Below are 22761 nucleotides of genomic sequence, written 5' to 3' on the forward strand. Positions count from 1 at the left end.
TTAATCACTGCTAGAAAAGCTCCTCCATCCAGAGTCCATCCTGCTGGAAGGCAGCAGGCCATGTTCTCAAGTCAACAGGTCTGTGACCTGCGTGTTCTCAAGTGGCACTGCAAGCGGTGAGCTCACTGCTTCTCCAGCGTCTCCTTCACATTGTGAAGTGGAAAGCACTGGCTTTAACACACAACTATCTAACGTCCAGCTGTAACGTTTCACACATTACATTTTGTCAGCGTCACTTATCGCTGAATAAATGTGTCTCTTCTATGTTGACTATTAAGAGCCACTGTTCTGGAGACGACAAACGAGAGGCTTCATTTGTAACGTGTTGATTACGTCATTCTGAAACTGTTGCATCATCAGAGCAGCTGGATCGTGTCATGTGACAGATTAGGAAAGCCTTCGTACGTGAATTCAGTCACACTGAAAGTAGCTGTCGCCCTCAGTGGCAGCTGCTTCTGCAGTAAACAAGCGTTGCTGTGTTTGCTCCGGTGTAAATAGGAAAGAAGGGGTTGGTCCATCACATATTAAGGGGGAGTGTCATCTTTTATTCTCCTATCTAGGTGTACACGCCTCTCCAGCCTTGTTCGTGCTTGTGTGTCAGTGTGCATCCTCCTAAATGTGGATTAGAGTCTCTAGAATCTCTAGAATTATGCAACAAACTCTATGGCTCAGATTCAGGGTGAACACATCAGCAGATGGATGCGACAACAGTCTCAGAGGCTTCAGGTATAAAGATGCCAAAACATTTATCATTAGGTCCCAATGTACCGACTTCTGAGAATGGAACAGTTAAATAAATGGTCCTCTGTCATGTGCTGAGCTTAACGCAGGCTGAGGTAGATGTATAACAAGCCATCGGCCTGGGTGTTAACTTTAAAAGCCAGATGCCAGCACCTGGGGAAGTAATCGTTGAGTCATTGGTGGGAATCAAGAATGTGATCAAAGCCCCAGGAGATGTATATAATGAGTAACTATTATGCTTTTCGCTGCATGTATTAATCTTTCATGATGATTCAGGGCTTAAACTGCGTATGAAACCCCCTGGGTTTGTTTTACGAGGCTCAGACTGTGGATTTCCAGCCATCGTGAACAAACACCGGAGCTGCTCAGTCCCTCTGCTGTTATTAGTCTGCCTCTGAATTTAATCCATCCAGTTGATGAGTCCCATAAAACGCTGAAGTGAACACTAATTTCAGTTTGCGTGGTGTATTATTTGCATTAAAACATCTTCTGACCATTTCAGTGGTCAAAAGATGTTTTAATGCATATAATACACTATGTTGCTTTACACTGAAACGGATGCTTACAATGTAATGACTGTTTAGCGCAGAGAACAAAGATGAGAATGATTAAATCATCACTTTGACATTAGAGGTTGTGGAGCCGAAGTGTGTGTTTTCAAATTGTGTAATGAGTGAAGTAAGAGTCTGATTTCCTGTGTCTCTAGCCTCCAGTAAAGGACAGCAGGAGATCACCATCCCCGCTGGTCTGCCCCAGTACTGCTTTGACGGACTTTCTCCATATTCCCTCTACACTGCAACAGTCTTCGTTCAGACCCCAAATCTGGAGGGACCAGGAGTCAGCACCAAAGAGAGAACATGTATGTGAAATCTGTGGAGGCTAAAAAACCTGCAGACCGGTGGTCTAAGGACCTTCAGCTTTCAGTTTGTCATGTATTTATGCCCAAACTGGATTAGTGAGTGAAGAAATTCTCAATTTATTAATTTGATTTATTTAAATAGATGCTTCTAATCAGTCAAGTAGCGCTGTAGATTCACTACAGAAACAGTGAACGTAGTAACTCACTCCAACACATCCAGTCAAAGAATGAACCAGTGTCTGAGACATGAAGCATGATTCAGACTCTGCAGTAACATCACTGCTTGGTCTGGACCCAAATCAGTGACTTCATCATATGATGTGTTTACAGTTCTCTGTTTATTACCAGTATGATGATAACATTTTGATTCTTCCACCAGTGGTGAAGCCAACTTCAGCGCCAACACTCCCACCGACCCCAACACCTCCACCCACCATCCCCCCTGCGTGGGCAGGTAAGCACGCACACACACACACACACACACACACACACACACACACACACACACACACACACACACACACACCCACCATCCCCCCTGCGTGGGCAGGTAAGCACGCGCACACACACACACACACACACACACACACACACACACACACCCACCATCCCCCCTGCGTGGGCAGGTAAGCACGCGCACACACACACACACACACACACACACACACACACACATACACACACCATCCCCCCTGCGTGGGCAGGTAAGCACGCACACACACACACACACACACACACACACACACACACACACACCATCCGCCCTGCGTGGGCAGGTAAGCACGCACGCACACACACGCACACACACACCATCCGCCCTGCGTGGGCAGGTAAGCACACAACGCTGGTGTGTACACGCACGCATGCACGCACACACAAACATGCACATCGACCAAAATGTTCACCGTTAAAGCAAGTAGGACATTTCAGAGCCACAATAAACCTGAAACTGCCAGAAGAAAGCCTCACTAAAACTACAGGGCAAGACATAACGAGGTCATGAGATGTGTTACTGTATCACGTCAAACGATGGATTACTTTCACTACAAAAGAAGATTATAAACAAAGGGGAGACTGATTAAATCTACATTTAACCTGTAACTGTGCCTTCAGCTGGACCATAGGTTTGGACTGAACCTTTCAACTCCACGATCATTCAGGGAAACCAGGTTCAACAAAGCTGAAATTCCCATCAAACCTCTTTTGAGGAAATCATGGATCATCCCAGGGCTGATTGCAGCATGTTGGCTCTGGTTTGAACGCTGACTCCTTCTGGATGCGACTCGTGCCAGCAGTGAATAAATAGCCAGCACATGTGTAGCCGGTCCTGTGGGGCGCATGAAAGGGAACCCACCCGTTCAGAACCAACAGCTTAGGTGTTAAAAAGGAAAGCAGGAATCTGTTTGTGTTGCTTGGTTTTGTTTATAAATCTCCGAGCTGGAAAAGAGAAGATTACAGCGTGTGCTCGATCACATACGGCACAGATTATTCTGCGTGTTTCCAAGTGGTCTTTGTCTGAGAGGAACTCGTTAAAACAGTCCCCATTCAGAACGTGTGGAGACCAAATGTTCTTGTTTGTTTAGCCAGAATTTTTAGCTATCAGAGAAACCCATAATTACTATACATGACCCATCAGTGTTTCTCAGTAGTGTTGTGCTTTTATCAGTAATGATGGCGTGTGATGATGCCATGTTCCCTGCTGCTGCTGACTGCGATGCTGCTGAAGCACTGGCCGCTGGCTTCAGCCCTTACTCACTTGTTTTCTTGATTCAGTTTGCAAAGGTGCCAAAGCAGATGTGGTGTTCCTCATCGACGGCTCCTGGAGCATCGGAGAAGATAGCTTCACCAAAGTCATGCACTTTGTCTCCAGTGTCATTGGGGCTTTTGACGTCATCGGACCCTCAGGAATGCAGGTTAGTAATAAATATGTGCAACGAATCCTAAAGGTTTAACCACAACCGTAAACATATAGAAGGTAAAGGACAGATCAGATATCCTAAATGTTGAGCTACAAACCCTGAGGCTAACTTAGCAGTGACATTAAGCTACGATGGATGAGCAGCAGGACAAGCTGTGGATCCACTTTGTGTGTGGACAGTGGTTCTGAATCTTAGATTTATTTATTACAGTAAATCTGTTGCAGTCTATCATAATTCAGCTCCATCTGCTTCCTGAAACACTGAATCCCTGATGGTCTGAATGTTGTTCAACATGTCTTCCAGTTGTTTTTTTCTGTCCATCTGTTTAAAAAAATCTTATGCTCACTGCTGCAACCAACGAAATTTCCCCATCGTGGGATTATTAAAGTCTGAACTAATATAATCTAATGTCTAGCTAAAATGTAAAATTTAAGTAGACTTGAAACTTCAAATCCCGTGGAAACCAAATGTGCTTTGGTTTATAGTATTATCCTGTAACCAGGCCCTGAGAGGCTGTCTCTGCTTTGTATGTTTTTCTACACAGCATATTTCTCTTTTCTTGTCACACAGACATACGGATTCTGCTCCGTGATTGTAGAGCTGCTCATTTACTGTTTGTGTGATCCTGTTGTATTATAGCTGGTTCTACTGGTCTCTACTGCCTGTGATCAGATTCTTCTCTTGAATTTATTTGTATTTTTAGGTGGAGGTGTTGAATCCTTCTGTGAGAACCGATTGCAGCGCTAACGTTTCAAATGTCCCTGACTTTTCTCACAGGTTTCATTTGTTCAGTACAGCGACGATGCTAAAACAGAGTTCAAGCTGAACGCTTACAAAGACAAAGGCATCGCACTGTCATCGCTTCATTACATTCGCTATAGAGGAGGAAACACGAAGACGGGTTCGATCACACTCTTCATCACACATTTAAGTCTCCTCCATCATCCTGAATCCTCTGAATTATTGAGGTCAAGTTCAGCAGCTCTTGTCCTCTGTTAAACAGGTGTGGCCCTGAAACACACCTACGAAAAGGCCTTTTCTGTGGCGAACGGCATGAGGAGAAATGTCCCCAAGGTGGTGGTGGCCATCACAGATGGACAATCTCAGGACGAGGTCAAGAAGAATGCTGCTACACTGCAGCAAGCAGGTAACGAAGCAGAAGCAATGCACAGCAGAAGTTCTTAGATTGGAAGATCGGCTCCTTTTCACCTGGTTTCTCTTCTTTCACCAGGTTACAGTGTTTTTGCCATCGGTGTCGCCGACGCAGATTTCACCGAGCTGCAGGAGATCGGAAGCAAACCCGTGGAGAGGCACGTCTTCGTCGTGGACAACTTTGATGCTTTCGACACCATCAGAGAAAACCTGATTACTTTTATCTGTGAAACCTCGACTTCCTGTGAGTTTAAACTAGTTTTTGGTCGACGGTGTCTGTATGTGTCTGTTCACATGAAACCTGAATTGGTGTCTTTCTCTCTGCAGCCTGTCCCTTGATTTTCCTGAACGGTTTTACGTCACCCGGTGAGAACTAATGCAGGGAATTTACCACTCAAACAGATTCAGGTTTTCTTGCATTTTTGACACAATGAAAATGGTGTTTGTTGCAGGCTTCAGGATGCTTGAGGCATTTAACCTGACAGAAAAGACCTACAGTTCCGTGAAAGGCGTCTCTATGGAGCCCGGATCCTTCAACAGCTACACAGCTTACAGGCTCCACAAGAACGCCTTCCTGACCCAGCCCACAACGTGAGTCCATATATCATGGTTTAACCTTTCCAGCACATCAAGCTGCACTCATGCTTCCAAAGTACCATGTTAGTGTACCATGTTATTTACAGGGAGGCAGTTAGATTCATATCAACTCCATTATAGTATAACATCACAGCCGGACATTGACCGGTTAGAACTGTAGCTACTCCTGGGATGTGACTGAAGCTTTCACTTACTGTACAAACACTTTAATAAAGCGTCTCTTAAGCTTCCCAGAATAGGTTGTTATTGTAACAGAGGAACTGCTGTTTGTAAGCATTTCATCCTAAACTTATCATTTAGTCATAATCCACAGTTCATAAAAAAGTAAGTCAATGTGCTTTAAAACACAAACATATGACAGAAAAACAACATAACATAATTTAATGTGTATTAGTTCATCGAAAGCCAACGTATGAGCAAGTTTGAAGTTTTATCTCTGCCGATCAGCTGTTCTATGTTTTTGGTGCATACTGTAATTAGAAAATGCTGCATCCCTTAGTGCTTTTCTGCGTGTCAGAGGATTGGAGATCAAAAACTGGATTAGAGGGTCATAATAGGTCTGTGAGACAAAAGGGAGCGGAGCCATGAAACTCCAATAAAAGTACCTGCTTCAAGCAGCAGCCGCTGCTGATTATGTCCTCCAGCGAACACAAAAGGAGGCCTTCAAGGTCCTGTTCCTATGAAGAGGAAGCTGATTCAGTTTCAGAGGGACAACAGAGAACCACAAAAAGACCTTTAGACAAGAATAAAGAAGCTTTCCAGTTCTTGGGAATCATGTTCAACCACTTTAGAGAGGTTGTAGTTTTAGGTCAGACGCCTGCAGAGCACGACGCATGGCTGAAAGTGCAAATTTGTTGAGGTACTGACATGAACGACTTCCAGGTCGTTCATGTCAGTAACATGAAGCATTCTGCACAGCTGCGTCTAGACCATTTGAGCTCATTCCTCCCCTATCTGGGTCAGCAGGTTTACGATCCTGTGTGAGGTCGAGTGGGCTGAGGCTCATGACAGAGTGCAGCCGGCCCGTTCTGAAGCGGTTCCACACAACTCGACTTTGTCAGGCCACAAAACAAGACTGTTAATGCTGAACACGGCCCAACAGGCTTCCCCATCCACGAAATCACCAGCAGGAAACCAGCCCAGTGTTTACCAGCATTCAGCATCAGAGGCACAAACCTCCTGATACAAAATCTGAGCCACTGGTTCCATATTAACAGTGTGTCATCATATTAATGTTACGTGTTTGAACAGCAGCTAAAGCAAAAGATAAATAAATGTAAAGATCAGCTGCTGAACAGTATTCTGCCATTGTGTGATGATCAGCAGCTGCAGTGATCAGACTCAGAGCTCGTGAGTGGGACCAGACGCAGCAGCTGCTCTCACTCCGTCTATCTTAGACGACAGTGTTAAGAACCGTGTCATTCCAGAGGAGACATAACGTTATCTGTCCTCTCGCCTCAAAAACAGAGACGTCCACCCCATCGGACTTCCTCACGCCTACACCATCATCCTGATGATCCGCCTCCTCCCTGACTCGCCCACCGAGGCCTTCGACATCTGGCAGGTGTCCAACAAGGACCACAAGCCAGAGACCGGCGTCACTGTCGACCGTAAGTATCATTTATCCTATTGAGCTCCTAGAGCATCTGTACATCTGTGTCCTGAATATTGGTTGAAAACAACAAGCGCCGGTCGTCTTCTCCTGCAAATAAACTTTTTTTTTTTATGTTTAGCGTTAATGTAAGCGTCTCGTTCTCTAAACCTTGAGTCCATATTGACAGAAAAGAAAGCAGAAATCGGAGCTGCTCTGCTTTGATTTCGGTATAATTACTTTGGATTCCCAGATATAATCCAGGGCTTCTTCTGGAGCTGTGCTGTCTGATGTTAAGTCACAGACTCACTGTAACGGCCTCCTGTCTCTGCTCAGCCTCCAGCCAGACGGTGTCTTTCTACAACAAAGACGAGCGTGGTGAGATCCAGAGAGTCTCCTTCGACAACAATCAAGTGAAGCAGCTGTTCCACGGAAGCTTCCACAAGGTACAGTAAACGCAGAGCACACCTTCAGTCTGACTCCAACAACCACGTTAAAAACAAGCCTTTCCAAATGAGCCGTTTTTTGAAGTTGTGGATTTGATCCATGTGTGAAAGTTGGATCTTAATCTTAATGTTGAACTGAACCGAGTCATAATTCACATCTATTGAATGGAGCTTTGCTGTGGCAGGACTACAGGTGTGTCAGCTCAGACGAACAGAAGATGAGATCGACCCCTGGGGTTGTGTCCTCAGCATTTCAGCCGTCCCCTGGAGGAGCAGTGGGAGCTGGTGTGTCTTGCTCAAGGACACACCTGGTGCCAGTGGGAGGTCGAACCGGGGACGTTCCGCTTCCCAGGCCGATGCTCTGACTTACCACAAACAACAGAGCTCAGCCATGGGCTCAGTTCATGACGGCTTTTACTCATTTCATCCAGACCAGACTCTGAACTTGAGCTGGAGTGGTTTAACTTAGTAAATGAAGAATGATGCTACTGAAATATTAAATGTTCCACTTGATTCTTTCACGCTTTTTAAACTACCTCCAGGCGTTGTTGTTACTCAGAATGTTCCAGGTTTTCCACTGGTAGCTGCTCTCATGTGGTTTTCTCCTTGTCTCCAGCCTGATGTGGATCACACAGTTGGCCTCAAATGAGCGTCTGCATTATAGAGAGTGGTCTCTGCTGCGATGCTGATGGCAGGAGTTACACAATGCCCTGCTGAGGGGAACAGTGTGGACAGCTGTTGAACAACATGATCACATGGATCCATAAGCTGTTTGAGAGGGAGACCGTTAAAAATGCGCTGCAGTTCCTGCCGGGACACTCGCCTGGAAAAGATTGGGTCACTGCTGTTTCTATTAAACAATTACATCAGAGCGGAGTGGAGCCAGCAGGGGGGCGGGGGCGCTTCCATGCAGCTCCTCCTAGACGGCAGCCTGCCTCTGCTGGCTTGTAGCTGACCCCAGGGGGGTTGTTGAAGCTCCACGGTTTTACCTCCCACCGTGACGCTCAGCGTCTGCTGCAGGGCAGAGTCTGTCATCAGGTGATTTACAGCAGCTCACCTGTGCTAATACAGCAGGTTGGATCATCAATCTGCTCATTATCTGCGCTGTCATCTTCCATCAGGCAGACGAGTGGAGGCAGCCTGTCACTGACCACAGCTACTTAATCAAGCTTTGAGTGACCTGTTCATCTGGTGCATAAAGCCTGTGCCTCCATTAGAAACCAAGGAGAGTGAAGTAGCGCTCACTTAACGCTCACTGTTGATGCTCTAGTGAGACCTTGTGAAGGCAGGACGTGTTGGTGACTCACTCTTGTGTGTTATAGTTAATCAACAGTGCCACAGAGGAATCAGACACTGTATCAGTTCATCAGTCCATTATCAAATGAACCTTCCTCCAAATATTTGAGCTGTTTCTCATGAAGTTCCTTTCTGGTCCAATTGATAAGAGACGTTTGATCAAAGCCCTCCACATATGGAACAGCTTAAAAAATGAAAGAAATTCTGTATTTGGCTCCAGCTTTATTTTGGCAGGTCTGATAGCCTGTAATAGCTGATATTATCCTCAAGAGAGGGAGATCCACATGTGACTAATATGTGCCTCAGACTTTCCTCTACTGGACGGGGCAGAAGGAGTCTGGGTGAAGCCCTTCTGGCTCGAAGCTGATTACATTTACATATTGGCAGCTGCAGTAGAAGTGTTTCAGTGTTATTGGCTTGTAGCATCCACATCCTGTGAACTCCAGCGTCCAGAGACCAGAGAAGCAACGCAGGGAAGTGTTAACCTGCTGACTTCAGGGAACTAATGCCTGACATTTCCAGCGTCAGTGGAAACACGGCTGACCTCCTTCCCTCTAGTCTCTCAGACAGTGAAACATTTCCGCGGACGCTGATGTGACCACAGGCAGCGAGCCGCGGCTTCGTCAGAGCAGCGCTTTCCCTCGTACAGCTGGCCTGGTGCCGACCGGCCTCTGCCTCTGAGCTGCCGGCATTAAGGAAAAGTTGTTGTAGAGGCAGCGCCCGTGGTTCACCACAAAATGACATCATGCGATGTGGTGAGGGAGAACGCGTTGTGGGTCTGTGTGTAACAGATTAATCCAATGCTGCCGCAGTTATTTCACACTGAAGAGTTGAAGCAGATTCCTCACAGCCGTGTTTTAGTTGTACTGGACTTCTGTGAGAGCAGGAGGTGAGCCAGTGTCAGACTGTGCTTGGTTAGTTTGCATTAGTGCTGATGAAATGACCAGGTCACGCTTGCAAACAGTGGCCAGATTTAACAGAAGAAAAAAAATAATGATACAGTTCCAACAAACAGAACTAGAGTGTGGACAATCAAGCGTGTCTGCCTCTACCACCAGAACCTGCACGGCCTAATGATCTGCAGGACACTGGATGAAACACAGACCTCAGCCTCGGTCCTAGAGCAAAGAATGTGCCAATAAAATCCATTCTTCTCTCTCCTCCCTCTGCAGCTCCATGTCCTGGTTTCATCCACGAGTGTCAAACTCAACATCGACTGCCAAGAAGTGGCTGAAAAGGAAATCAAGGCTGCTGGAAACACATCCAGCGATGGCTACCAGGTCCTGGGCAAGATGTCCAAGGCCATCGGCTCCAAAGGACAGTCAGCAACTGTAAGTGAACAATGACGCTGCATCAGGAGCGTGAAAACAGAAGAAGAGAGACTGAGGCAGTTTAAGAGTTCAAAGTGAATGGTTTGGCATCAGATGACCACATCAGCCCACGCAGAGAGAGACAAACGCAAACCAGTCCCCAGGTTTTCAGCATATTCATTACAAACACATTGTACTGTACAATCCACCGGATCCGAGTTTAGAGCAGTGTCCTTTTACAACCATCAACAAGCCTAAGACGCACGACTCAAGTTTAAAGCTGGACACAGCTGACAGACATCAAACATCAACGTTGAGCTGTGTGGGATTATTATAACAACCCACTTCCTTCACCATAATCTGTCAACATGGCTCCAATAGGAGACGTCTCCTGGGATCTGTTGAGGGCGGATCACACACATGTACGACACCACTTCCGTGTTTTCACATTCTGTTTCCATTTCCTCTGCAGTTCCAGCTCCAGATGTTTGACATTGTGTGCAGCTTGGCCTGGACCAGCAGGGACAGATGTTGTGACCTCCCGTCTATGGTGAGGAGAGGCTCGTCTATGTATTTACTGTGCACAAATGCCAGCAGCAGCCGACCTGCTGCCAACAGGCTGATGGTGAATGTTTGGCTTCGGGATCCAGATAATCAGTTTCTGCATGAAGCCTCTTCTCTACTCGCAAGCAGACAGTGTGATGGTGGTTTTGGCCGACAGACCAAACATTATCCTCTGATATCATTTCGAATTGAACCCCAAACAACAACAACCTCCATTACTGGCCAGACAATGCAAAGACCTTTTCCAGGTCTGATTACACACACGTGCTTTTAATGCATGTCATGTTAGTCGTGGCCAAACGGAGTAAAGCACTTTATTGTTTGCACAATAACCTGAGATCATTTCAGCATAAGGCCAACAAGTCCTGACCTTACTTTACTAAGGTGGACGCACAGCTTCCTGAGCTGCTGGGTTTCTATGCTGATGGATCTAGAGCTTAAGTATGAAGACTCAGCACAGTGTTTGTTTTTGTGCTTCGTTTGAAGTAATCACTGTGTTTGTTCAGTAACACTCCAGCTCTCAGCACTAACAGCGTGGCCTTGGTTTTCTTAGGCGTCCTACAGATCAAAGCAGACGAGTCAGAGCTGCATAAACAGAATCAGAACAGACTCAGATAATAAACAGTGCGTATTTGATATACCAGAGGTTGAGCCGCTCACACATACGATGAAAGACAGACGTTCCCAGCACTATAGTGTCCAACAAAGTCTTTCTGAACTCGTCACATGCTCATGACTTTGTAACGTCTTCAGTTATTCCATTCCAGCATTAACACACTGTACAATGGTTGACCCTGCACCATTCTTAGTGAGATGATGGAGCATTGTAGACAACTAAAACATGGTCACAACGCTGCCTATTGTAGTTCTCTTCATCCCCCACGTCCTGAGGGACAGGTCGGCTGCCAGGCTAAAAAGAGCAGGACGCTGGTTTCCAAGCTGTTAAATATTTGGGAATCAGCAGCAGCTACAGTATCAGGCTGTAGCTCAGTGCTTGGACTCTGCACCGGGGACCTCTAGGGACAATGAAACAAATGAAGTTTTGTCTGAGCTCAGCGTTCTGCATTCAGACTCCAGCCCAATTATTACGTGAAGCGCTGCAGAGCAGACAGCTGCTATGTCAGCTCAGCAGAAGCCTTCAGCACAAACGGCGTGTGGGATGAATCACTTCACTATCACTTGATTTGTCACCTAAGCATTGAAGGTTTGCTTCTCCAACAGAGGGATGAGCTGAAGTGTCCGTCTCTCCCCAACTCCTGCACCTGCATGTCAGAGGCCAACGGGCTGCCTGGGCCTCAGGGACCAGTGGTAAGAGCCGTCTGAAATTACGATTCAAGTCTAAAATCCTAAACCACCAGCTCTCACCTTTTTAACATTCTTTTTAGTTCTTCTCGCCTCCACCCTGTCAATCAATCAGAACAATGTCACCAGCCTCCACAGTCCAGATGAGCTGTTGAGTGAATACAGAATTGAAGTGTCTGTGTTGTGCTTCTCCTCGGCAGGGTGCCCCCGGCAGCAAAGGCCTTCGAGGTGAAAGGGGAGAGGCTGGAGCTGCTGTAAGTACCTTTCAAAGCACCCGTCTTTCAGCACTGATGCTTCACCATTTAATTAAGGAGGAGAAAATGAAACCGTGGTTCCTGAAGCTGTGCTTAGACACGAGTAACATCTGTATTTACTTACATGAATGAGTGTTATAGCTTTTATATCAGAACCTGATACAGCAGAGTCCGGTTCAGCCCAGCCAGCAGCATTCCTCAGCTCTTCTTGGTCTTTTCTCTGCACGTTGCACCAGTAGCAGAACTCCCTCCCAGTTCCAGTCGTCTCTTCTAACCTCCTTCCTGCACGTCACAGGGACCAGTGGGCCCGCGGGGGGACATCGGACCGCCTGGACCTATGGGTCTGCCTGGCCCTCAAGGACCCAGTGGACTTTCCATGCCAGGAGAGGCTGTAAGTCTGCAAACACTGATCCACACGTGTTCAGTGACCGGACAGAAATCCCAACATGCAAGGATTACGTTAAATTTATTAGCTGGGGAGTATCTGAGGATGAATGAGCGCTAATAAATCAGTCTGAAGATAAACAGGAATGTTTCCAGTCGACACAGCGACGGAAAGTTCTTCTGTTGAAACCCCATATTATCATCAGCTGTCTTTAAAGGTGCATTACACGTTTAATGTAAAATAGTATCAGACAAATGCTAAATGCATGACGTGTCGTAGTGTATCCGTTCCCACACACTCACATCCAATGATCCCAAATTTTCATGTCTGAGCAAACACACAAACCCCCTGAACGTTCCCTTAGACTACTGTGAGCGACATCAGACATGTACACTGTGGTCAGGCCAGCATTGCATCCATCCAAGTTGCATGGTTTGTTAATGTCTAATTACAGATTTAACATTTGTGTTAGAGACAATATAAACTAAACATACAGTGGTGAGGTGGATGATTGAACCTCAGAGCTTATCTTTCAAAGGTCAACGCGAACTTTACCGACCTTTCTTGAAACCTCAACCTTCCAAACCTCAACTTTCTATTTGAGTGCCCGTCATCCAGTCACTCTCACCTATAGCTGCCTGTTCTGGCTGATGCTTAACTCTCTGACTCGCTCTTTGACTCATATTGAATGAAGGCAATTACATACAATTTCATTATTACTGATACTACTTTACTTGCTATACGACACACATTTCGAGGCAGACACGTCCAACAATACTTTGGGTTAGAAGGGAACTTTTGAATACAACCAAACAAAAGCGTTGTCTTTTATGTTGATGAGCTGCGTAAAAAGGGCTGTGAATCGCATCACTGCAGCCATTCACTGGTCACTCACCGACTCGTGCAAAATAACACGGAATCAATTGTTGTGTTTATTTTATTTTCAATTCAGGTTGGATTTTTTGTGCACGCCGACAGCAGTGCACAATTGCACACGTGCACAGCTTAGAGGGAACCGTGCTCACATCTCTTCATGCACTGAGGTTAATCAGGCAAACAAGCAACACGACGCTGCTCAAAACATTTCATAACTTCTCATCTGGAGACAGTTTTAGTTTGAGATAAGCAAACAAATTTCGAAATATTAAGTTTGATTAGTTTCCAGTCAGAAATCTGCTTTCTGTTCGTCAGTCACCACTAACTACTGTGCAACAAAGAGAGCTGATAGAAAAGCTGTCAGTGAAAAACAGCTGGTCCTGTTTCCTCACAGGAACCTTTGCTCTAATGATCAAACACCACAAACCTCCATCACTGATGTCTCAGACATGTTCTCTTCCATGTTTTCTGCTCTCAGGGACGCCCTGGACCAAAGGGAGAGCCTGGTGACTCAGGGCTACCAGGACAGAAAGTAAGTGCTGCTCTGAGGAACTGGACTTGAGTGACACAGATGATGTGAGAAAAGCAGGACTCGTTTCTCTGAGTCATCCATCAACACGCGGCTGCATTTAGATAAGGTTTTCATTCTTTAGAAGGTCAGCGTTGACACTGACCTTAACACACCAGCAGAGGTTAAAGTACCACAGGACCAGTTTCCTCCAGCTGCTCTGTGTTTCCTGCTCTTACAGTGCAGCTGAGTGCTCATCGTGCAGAGGTCAGGTCTCTGGGTTTGTCCCTCATTTAACCATTCCAGAGACCTTTACTTCAGTTTGTCCTGGAGGAGCTCATCACTACATTGATGCAGACGTCTCCCACTTTAGCTGTTATACATTTACAAGGTTACAGAGAACAGCCTGGAGCCAAAGGGGAGGCAGCAGTAAAGCATAAACTTAAGGGCCAATAAAAGTCCCCTGATTGATTGACTGATAAGTGTCCTCCTCAAAAATGTTCTGCTTTGAGTGTGGGGCCACAGGTGGTCAGAGGAAACAGTTCAACGTGTGATGAGTCAGACTGATTAATCAGCTCGTGCTGGTGTTGACCATGGCCATGGTTAGCACCATGGTGTGGGCATGTTGGAGCGGATGTGGTAACATGCCTTTACTGACTTGCAGCCCAGACAGAGTCTGCTGTAAAAGGCCTGATAAAACAGGTCTGGAACACATTATGGTCACAGTAAATCAAAAGACCAGCGAGGACAGAATTTCATTTGTCATTTGAGCTGGGTCGAGGTCAGAGCAGAGGTGAGTGTCCCACTAAAGTGCTGCTTGTGTTCCACAGGGTCTACCTGGTCCTCCTGGGCCCGTCGGACCACTCGGACCAGCCGGAGTCAGAGTAAGTACAGTCAGGCTGGTTGTAACGGCAGCTGCTGCTTCTTTCAGCGTGATCTGACCAGTTTGATTCTATTTGTGTCAGGGCCCTCAAGGGAAGGATGGACCGACTGGACCCAGAGGCCCCGCAGGGCCCATGGTGAGACCTGATGCTTTGACTCCGAGTGTAAACCAATCAGGGCCCTTGTTTGTTTGGGGAGGGAGGGGAGAATGTGAAGAACTCATTTTCAGCAGCTGAGCTTTAGCTGATTTGTAGCTGTGGAGCCATTGTCAGAGCTTTGTGTTTCCATGCAGGGACCTCCAGGAGCTCCTGGGATACCAGGCATGGCAGGAAAACCAGGAAACACCGGAGAATCTGGGCCTCCTGTAAGTGTCCTCCCAGAGTTACTGCGCCAACACAAGGTCTGACAGGTGTAATCGCGTGTGTCTGTGCTTTCAGGGCGCCGTTGGCCCCAAAGGAGACAAGGGCGAGAGAGTGAGTAGCTCAAACTTTACGTGACCTGAAGATAATTTATCTGAAGTCAGTAAAACTGATCAATTGCCAGTGTGGTAATAAAACTTCAGTTGTTCAGTTCAGTTTCCTGTTCTTCACAACTCCTCCAGTCTTATCATGAAACTGCACATGTGGCAGATTTAGCCAATTTAATCCACAAAAATAGGTTTTGGTGAGAAATATTATATCACCGCCCCAGTTTTTCACATGACTAGTGTAGTTTACAAATGTAGTAAACATCAGAACAGAAAACAAACCTTCAGAGCCATATTTAGGAGAAAAGGTCCAGCCATTAAAAACGAAATCTGCAGTAGCTCGGCCCGTGTGTGTTTACCTAAAGCCCACATCTTTGTTCCCAGGGAGACTTTGCTCCTCAGAACATGATGCGATCCATTGCCAGACAAGTCTGCGAGCATCTAGTAAACGGTGAGTTCGTCTTTTTCTCCCTGAACTGTTTGGAAATGCTTGTGGCGTCATTAAGCAGCAGGAACGGCGCTGCCTCCCGTCTTTCATGAGTCTGTGATTCTGCTTCTCCTCTGCTGTTGCAGCACAAATGACTCGTGTCAACACGTTACTGAACCAGATCCCCAGCGGCGTGCACCGCAGCAATAACCCGGGTCCTCCAGGGCCTCCGGGACCCAGCGGGAGGCAGGGACCCCGTGGAGAGCCCGGACCCACAGGACAGAACGGCTTCCCTGGTAGCCCAGGTTTACCCGGGCAGCAGGGGGAGAGAGGTAATCACAGCCAGCACTTGGCTCTGCAGCAGAGACTCAGCCGGTCCTATGAGGTACCATGTGTTCTGTTCCACAAGTGACTAGCGTTTGATAACAATCAAACTGCCCTAAAACTCCAAACATGTCATGTTCACACACATTCAAATCTAATAGTCAGCAAGTGAATCATGATTCTGCAACAGTTATGACAGGATGCAGATGAGACGTCATCCTACAACTAAAGCCAACCTGAGTCTGTGGATTGACAGCTTGTAAGTATAGAGTCCAGGTCTGCATAGGAAAACATGGTGGTCAAGTTGGTTGGGCTCCCTGAAACTATCCTGTCAGGATTCCTCCAAGTCATCATTAAAATGTGTGATGAGGCCAAAGTCCACAGTTTGAAATGTGCTTTCATGTGCAGTTTGTGACATTGACTGCAGTCCAGTCGTGTTTTACTGCTGAACACTAAAAAATCCGAACCAAGACCTCAGCTTCTAGGTCAGTGCAGCAGGTCAGAAAGAAGGAGAATCCATCGACTGACCAGGGACGAGCCTGATACGACTCACACAAATCCACACGACACAGTGAAGCAGCAGTCCCAGAGGTGAGGAGCCGGCACCAATCTGTCTGTCTGTTCCCTTCAGGTCCTCCAGGAGAGAAAGGAGAGCGAGGAGCGCCAGGTATCGGACAGAAAGGACAGAGAGGTCCTCCAGGTGAGAATGAGCCAAACGAGCAAAGGCTGCCAACACAAAGCACAACACAGAGCACACACACTACTCGCTGAGCTCTGCTGACCGGGCTTCAGATCTCCACATCGTGTGTGGGTGAACTCAAGTATACACTGAGTCAGCAGCTGTGGTCAGTCAGCGGAAACACGTTGGATTCTGGTGAGATTTAGTGCCTTCTAACTATACGTTAGTCACATTAGTGTAACATGATCATGTCTGAACTCTGAGGCTTCCCTGTAGAATCTGCAGCTTTGGGTCCAGTACAAAACCATGATGTCACCCTGCCTGGGGCTGCAGCAGCTAAGCACAGCTCATCCAGCCTAATGTACAGTCACCCGACACCCGCCTCAGACAGACGGAGAGAGAGACGGCTCAGGTTGTGGAGTGACAGGAGAGGGAGCTGGACAGCAGGGAGCCGTTACATAAGACGCTCACACACAGCACATGCTCAGAGCAGACGGGACAGCGTCCAACGCAGCCTCGTCCCCGTCTAGACCGAGCAGAGGAAAAAGGATCAGCAGCTCCTTCAGCGTGTTCAGGCTGATAATTACCCGTCGGTTAAACACCACCGTGGGAGCATATTTACAGCAGCACCATAAACTAAATTAGGCAGAAATAACACGTCAAAGCTGAATTTCCAAGAATGATCATAAAACCAACCCGGAGAACAATCGCTCAGAGTTTCTGCGAATTAAATGGTTGGTGGTGAAGATTAAGGTTTACTGTCTGCTGTGACCCAGGGTGACTCAAATGAAGCAGTGAACATGATGCTATCAGTCAGAACCTACAGTAAGTCCTGTAACACCCAGCGTCTGTGTTCTACCTCCAGGCCCTGCAGGAGAAAGCAGGACTGGACCTCCAGGCCCCACAGGCTCCGCTGGAGCTCGCGGTCCCCCTGGACGTCCAGGCTATGCTGGAGCCCGCGGGCCTCCTGGACCCTCTGGGTACTGCGATTCTTCTCAGTGTGTTGGTATCCCATACAACGGTCAAGGATATGTAGGTACGTATCACCAACCTCACAGCTCATGATGTGTGAAGCATTCAGGGACATAGAGCAGGGTACGAACGTGGGTCGGCTCCAGAGGTTCTGGGTCTGACCTGGTGAGCCCAGGTCACATCAGACTCGCTGCAGCTGAGCAAATTAGCAGTTAGCAAACAAGCTAGCTCACAGACTGGCCCAGCCTCTGGACCCGACCTATGGACGCCAGTCAGAACTTCCGAGTCACTGTTAAAGGCAGGATTGAAGCATGCTGGGACTGTAGAGTGACTAATCGAAGGTAGAAGTTGTTGATTTGCTGACCTCTGCTTTGACCTTCTGTCCTCTTTGGCCTGTTGCAGGTTCACCATAGTAGACTTTCTAAGCCGCCTGTGCTGCTTTCACTGACTTCCTGAAACCAAATCATAGAAGTAACTGAAACACGCTAGACCTGTTTAGAGGATAGCCGCCAGAGGAACCCATTAACAAACCCAACAAAGAGGGAACCAGTACTAACATCGACTCACAAGCCACCGGCAGCAGCGCTGACGGCACCGGCGCCTTTAATGGCCTGCTGCTTCTCGAAGCCAAAGACCAAACAAAGACACGTTGCGTTGAGCGGAGGAGCATGCGCCAAACTACAACACAGATACTAACCAGGTGAATTAGACACGGAGGAAGTGCAGCCGCCACGGCAACAAGTGTTAACAGCATTGGTGTCAAGGTGACGTGTAAATGAACTAATGGTGCCTTGTAAATGAAGCCAATCCACTAAATGTACCTTTAACATCTGTAGTTTGAAAGCTTGTGCCTTGCAAACAACAACCTGCTTCCTGCTGAATGCAACCAACACAACACTTCAAACTTCTGTCATCCCCGTTTTTCACCGCTCAGGCTCGACTGGACGTTCACACTCTACCCCTCATTCATTCTACATCTCCCAGAGCAGCAGACTAACACCTGAGCTGCTAGAGTCAAAACGAGGGAGGACTGAGGCGTAGTCGGGGGAGCGTCGTCATGGTTTAGTCGACGACCTTCATCAACTCGCCCCTGAGCCTCCCTGACCTGGTGCCTTGTCACACACATTCACTTCTGTTTGTGCGTGTTGAGACAAACTGAGGAAACGCTATCTCCAACTAGGCCGATACCCTCCAGAACCCGACAGCAGAGTAGCCCCCGCCCGCGAGGAGGAGCAGGAGGAGCAGGAGGTGCTGCTAAGCCAGCGCGGAGGGAGGATGTCCAGCAGACTAACATGAGACAGAGCAGGAGCTGTGCACACTAGACGCAAAGGGACGAGGTTTGATACCTCAGCTTCATTGGAAAACACCTACACATGTGTGTGGCAGGAAGGAGGTCAAAGGTCAGGAATCCATTAAAACCTGTGAGATTAGTTTTTCCACTTGTTTCTTTTGCTTGTAACATATTTGCATCAGTTTGTTTGAACGTAGCAGTGTTGAACAGTGCATCAGTGTAAAATATAACCCATCAGTTACACACGGCTTCCATTTTTATCTCTACATCCATATTTATCGGTTTCCTTTAGTTCACGGCTCATTTCACCAGCGGTGGAATAGTCTGTGGTGTATGTAGTAAGTTTTGTTATTTCATTTTGTGTTAACCAGAATATAGTTGTTGTCGTCATCCTTGTCATTCTCTCAGTATCGACAGCAGTGGGAACCAGCATGCACGACTATGAAATGGTTCACTGCTTCATATTTTAACTGCAGTTTGTGAATCCACAGCCTTATTTTCTTATTTATTTCTGAAAACCAAAGAGGCATTTTTCAATAAAACTACTGAAAATTGATGCTGGTGGTTTTTATTCTCAGTTTTTCAGGAAGGAACGAGACAAATTAAAACATGCATTATTAACAGAGATAATTCAAAATTCTTAAACTTTATCGATCCCAGAGGGAAATTAATTTGCACACTTTGATCGCTGTCAGTTGTAGGAACACACAAGAAGGAAGGGAGACGAATGCTAACAGATCTACACACACTCACATCTAATTACTAGCTAAAGTTTTATTATACTTATTGCCCAGATGAAGACCAACCCTCACAGACAGAGGAGCAGTTGTACAGGCTGATGGCACCGGTAGGAAGGTTCTCTGGTGGCGTTCTGTGGAGAACCTACAGTAATACTGATCAGCTGTGGCTGAAGGTGCTCCTTTGTCCAGACACACACTGTGTGGGGGTGGAGGTGTCGTCTATAGAGAGGAGTTGGACCAGCATCCTCCTCTCAGCTACAGCATGTAGGGGTCCAGCTCCACCCCCAGAACAGAACCAGGCCTCCTGATCATTTGTCCAGTCTGTTACTGCTACACTCATGCACTTTTATTTCTCGGGGTGAAGACCAACATGAACGGGCTGATCACAAGCTGCTCAGTGTCTCGGCTCTCCTCATACGTTGGCTCATGTCGCTGGTGGGACCTGAACAGCTTCTCTGGGCTGATGTCTCACTCGTGGTTTCTCGTCAGATACTTTGTGCCACTTCCTGAACCATGAGTCAGTAACTGGAGGAATCACTCAGCACATTCAAGCCCCACTACAGTAACGTGTGAAGGGTTTGTGGTTTGGAAAGAACAATGGAAGCTGAAGTGACGCTTTGTTGATCCGAGACTAAACAAAACCTTTAACATTTTCCTCACTTGAGTCACAGACCGAGCAGAGGACGGTACCTGCAGCCCGTCCAGCTGCAAACACGTGTTTTCACTCAGCGGCAGGCTCAACTTCCTGCCTCCACCTTCAATAGAGACGGAGGAAGGACGTAAAACATATCTGAGCATGAGGTCATTAGAACTGAACCGTACACACACACACACACAGACTGTCACACTGACTTTGAGCATCTGAGCGGTTACGGCTTAATTCAAATAGATAGTGAGAAGCACTAACAAGATGCAAGGATGAGAATAGGAACACCTTTATTTGTCTCTCAGTGGGTAAACTGTCACACAACAACACAATCAGGCACAATAAAAAGTTGAAAATACAGCAGTAAACTGGACTCTGAGACCAGGCTCATTATTTGTCACCACCAGAACGCAGTGAGTCAAAGCTGCAGAACTAGAGAGCCTCCAGTGAGCTCATCTGGCAGCGCCGCCTGCTCACGTTGAGGCCTCCCACCAGTACCCGGGTCAGAACCCGCGCCGCTCTGGGCCACATATGGGACGGGAGCCTGTCAGACGCTGAGGAGCTCAGTCTGCTGATGTTTAATGCAGGAAGAGCTGATCTCATCGAGCTGAGTCACATTGTTTGAGGATTAAGAAGCAGACGCTTTGGCTTCGTGTGTGATGGATTCATTCCCTGAAAGCGAAGGTTTTTCAGACGAACCTCAGCTCCTGCTGCAGCTGCTCCACACATGCATGTGTTCAAGGTGAAGACTTCTTATTCAGGGACCACAGGTTCGTTGTGATGAGCCCCACGAGCACATTAATCACTTCTACCGATGCTGAACGAGCGTTCACAGCGTTAAAACCATCAGAGGAATTATCCTCGACTGGTGGAGCTGCGTTCCTCTCTGCAGTATTGGACCCAAACGAGGCAGCACCAGCCTCAAGCATCCCATAAACAGCAGCTCGGCTGGTGTCCGGTTCATGTTCAACACGTCCAAAGCAAAGTCAGAGGATCTGCACAGGAAATTAAAACTTCGTTTCAACATTTACACTTTTAAAATCAACCATGTTGGATTTTCAGCAGCTGCTTTAAAAGTTCAAACAGGACGCGGACGCAGACGGTCCAGATTCTGCTGGGTCGTGTCCCGACCAAAGCCTGACGCTGACCCCAGAACACGAGCAACACCTCAAGGACCCAAAGGCTCCGTGTGCAGAACGACACTCGCCTCCAGCAGCTGCTCGTTTTCTGCCCAGAAAAAGACGACTCGCTCCAGAAATCGGAGCCAAACGTGTCTGAACGAGGCGACAGGTGGGTTTTATTCCAAGGACCTTCAGATACTGAACAAAACTCAACAAGCCATGAAGACATGGACGAAACAAACTAGGAGAAAAGGCCTCACTGAACTGAAGCTTCACAGCAACAACCTGCTGCCGTTTCACTAAAGGACCCAGATTCATGTCAATGGAGCCTCATGTTTGGTTCAAACGTTCAGCGTTTAGGTCACAGCCATGTTCATGTGTTCAGGTCTGTGTGGGTGTGTTTCTTACCTCAGTAAACTTCAGCTGATCCTTCACGTCACTGCCCATTACTGATGACTCATCCAATAACCTGGTAAATATTAGCTGAAATAATGTGCGTGTTTCGCTTTTAAAGTTTCCCTCCAGCAGCAAACATCCTGCGCAGCCTCCACATGGCTCATCACCATGGCAACAGATGCAAACAGCTGAGCAGAGTGATCATCAGCTGGCCCACTGCATCATGGGTAATAGAGTATGAAGGCGAGCACTTCAGGACCATAAAATCTGCTGCAGGCTTCAGAATTTACAGACAAAACTGCATGGTTTCCTCTATACATTATTCCGAACGTGCTGGTGGTGACTTTACTCGAGTCACTGATCGACCGTGTAGCTGAGCCATTATTACAGGTTATTAATTAAGTCTTAATCAGAATCACCTGATTAAGGTAAGGTGGTAGCGTTTCTCCAGGCCAGGCTCAGGACTTTATATTATTGTCCTTAAGATAAAATAGAAATTGAAAACCAACACAACAACAGTCCCGATAACACTGTCATGTGCATCATTTCACGTATATTACGTAAACATAAAGAAAAGAAAAATGTCAGAGTTCTGTGTAAATCCTTTAACAGACATCAGACCCCACTTCACACACGAACAAGCAGAAATGAAACAAAGAAGACCTCAATAAATAAGAAGTGACTTGCTAAAAGATGAAAATAATAATACATGACTCATTATTTCATCATTTTTGCGAGTGCATCTGTCACATAAAGTACATTTTTGCGGTGGCGTAAATGTGAAGCAGGAACATCGTGTGCAGACGCTTCTGCCCAGTCGACTTCTGGGGGAATATAAACATAAAACTACCTCACAAAGCAGATTATTAAAGTATATTTTTAACTCCCTTTCCCTCGTCGGGGTTCAAACCAAATGGGAAGGGAGTTTTACGGACTGATGTCATTTTAATGCACTTCACTTTATGGGACCCATCAGATAAAGACAGAAAATTCCTGAGTAAAGAGGCCTGAACACGA

The 22761-nt window shown here is 46.9% G+C and overlaps 1 protein-coding gene across 7 annotated transcripts in view; it reads left to right on the forward strand.

Annotated features, from left to right (window-relative positions):
- col12a1b (collagen, type XII, alpha 1b) overlaps positions 1–19397 on the forward strand; it is a 63512-nt gene extending 44115 nt beyond the window's left edge. For 6 of the 7 annotated variants that reach the window (XM_055506298.1, XM_055506297.1, XM_055506301.1 and 3 more), the window contains 25 exons: positions 1448–1600; positions 1980–2054; positions 3374–3513; positions 4297–4420; positions 4523–4666; positions 4751–4915; positions 4999–5037; positions 5124–5262; positions 6736–6878; positions 7196–7305; positions 9774–9932; positions 10384–10461; positions 11697–11783; positions 11978–12031; positions 12327–12422; positions 13771–13824; positions 14631–14684; positions 14766–14819; positions 14975–15046; positions 15120–15155; positions 15533–15599; positions 15722–15907; positions 16531–16593; positions 17438–17614; positions 18731–19397. In XM_055506298.1, the coding sequence (XP_055362273.1) occupies positions 1448–1600; positions 1980–2054; positions 3374–3513; positions 4297–4420; positions 4523–4666; positions 4751–4915; positions 4999–5037; positions 5124–5262; positions 6736–6878; positions 7196–7305; positions 9774–9932; positions 10384–10461; positions 11697–11783; positions 11978–12031; positions 12327–12422; positions 13771–13824; positions 14631–14684; positions 14766–14819; positions 14975–15046; positions 15120–15155; positions 15533–15599; positions 15722–15907; positions 16531–16593; positions 17438–17614; positions 18731–18846 (2585 nt within the window). In that variant the 3' untranslated portion in view covers positions 18847–19397. Of the gene's footprint in view, positions 1–1447; positions 1601–1979; positions 2055–3373; positions 3514–4296; positions 4421–4522; positions 4667–4750; positions 4916–4998; positions 5038–5123; positions 5263–6735; positions 6879–7195; positions 7306–9773; positions 9933–10383; positions 10462–11696; positions 11784–11977; positions 12032–12326; positions 12423–13770; positions 13825–14630; positions 14685–14765; positions 14820–14974; positions 15047–15119; positions 15156–15532; positions 15600–15721; positions 15908–16530; positions 16594–17437; positions 17615–17952 lie in introns of all 7 variants that reach the window. The other variant, XM_055506302.1, reaches the window with a different exon arrangement.
- The last annotated feature ends 3364 nt before the right edge of the window (positions 19398–22761 follow it).

The sequence above is a fragment of the Betta splendens genome, chromosome 24 (assembly GCF_900634795.4).
Source record: "Betta splendens chromosome 24, fBetSpl5.4, whole genome shotgun sequence".
Classification (NCBI taxonomy): domain Eukaryota; kingdom Metazoa; phylum Chordata; class Actinopteri; order Anabantiformes; family Osphronemidae; genus Betta; species Betta splendens.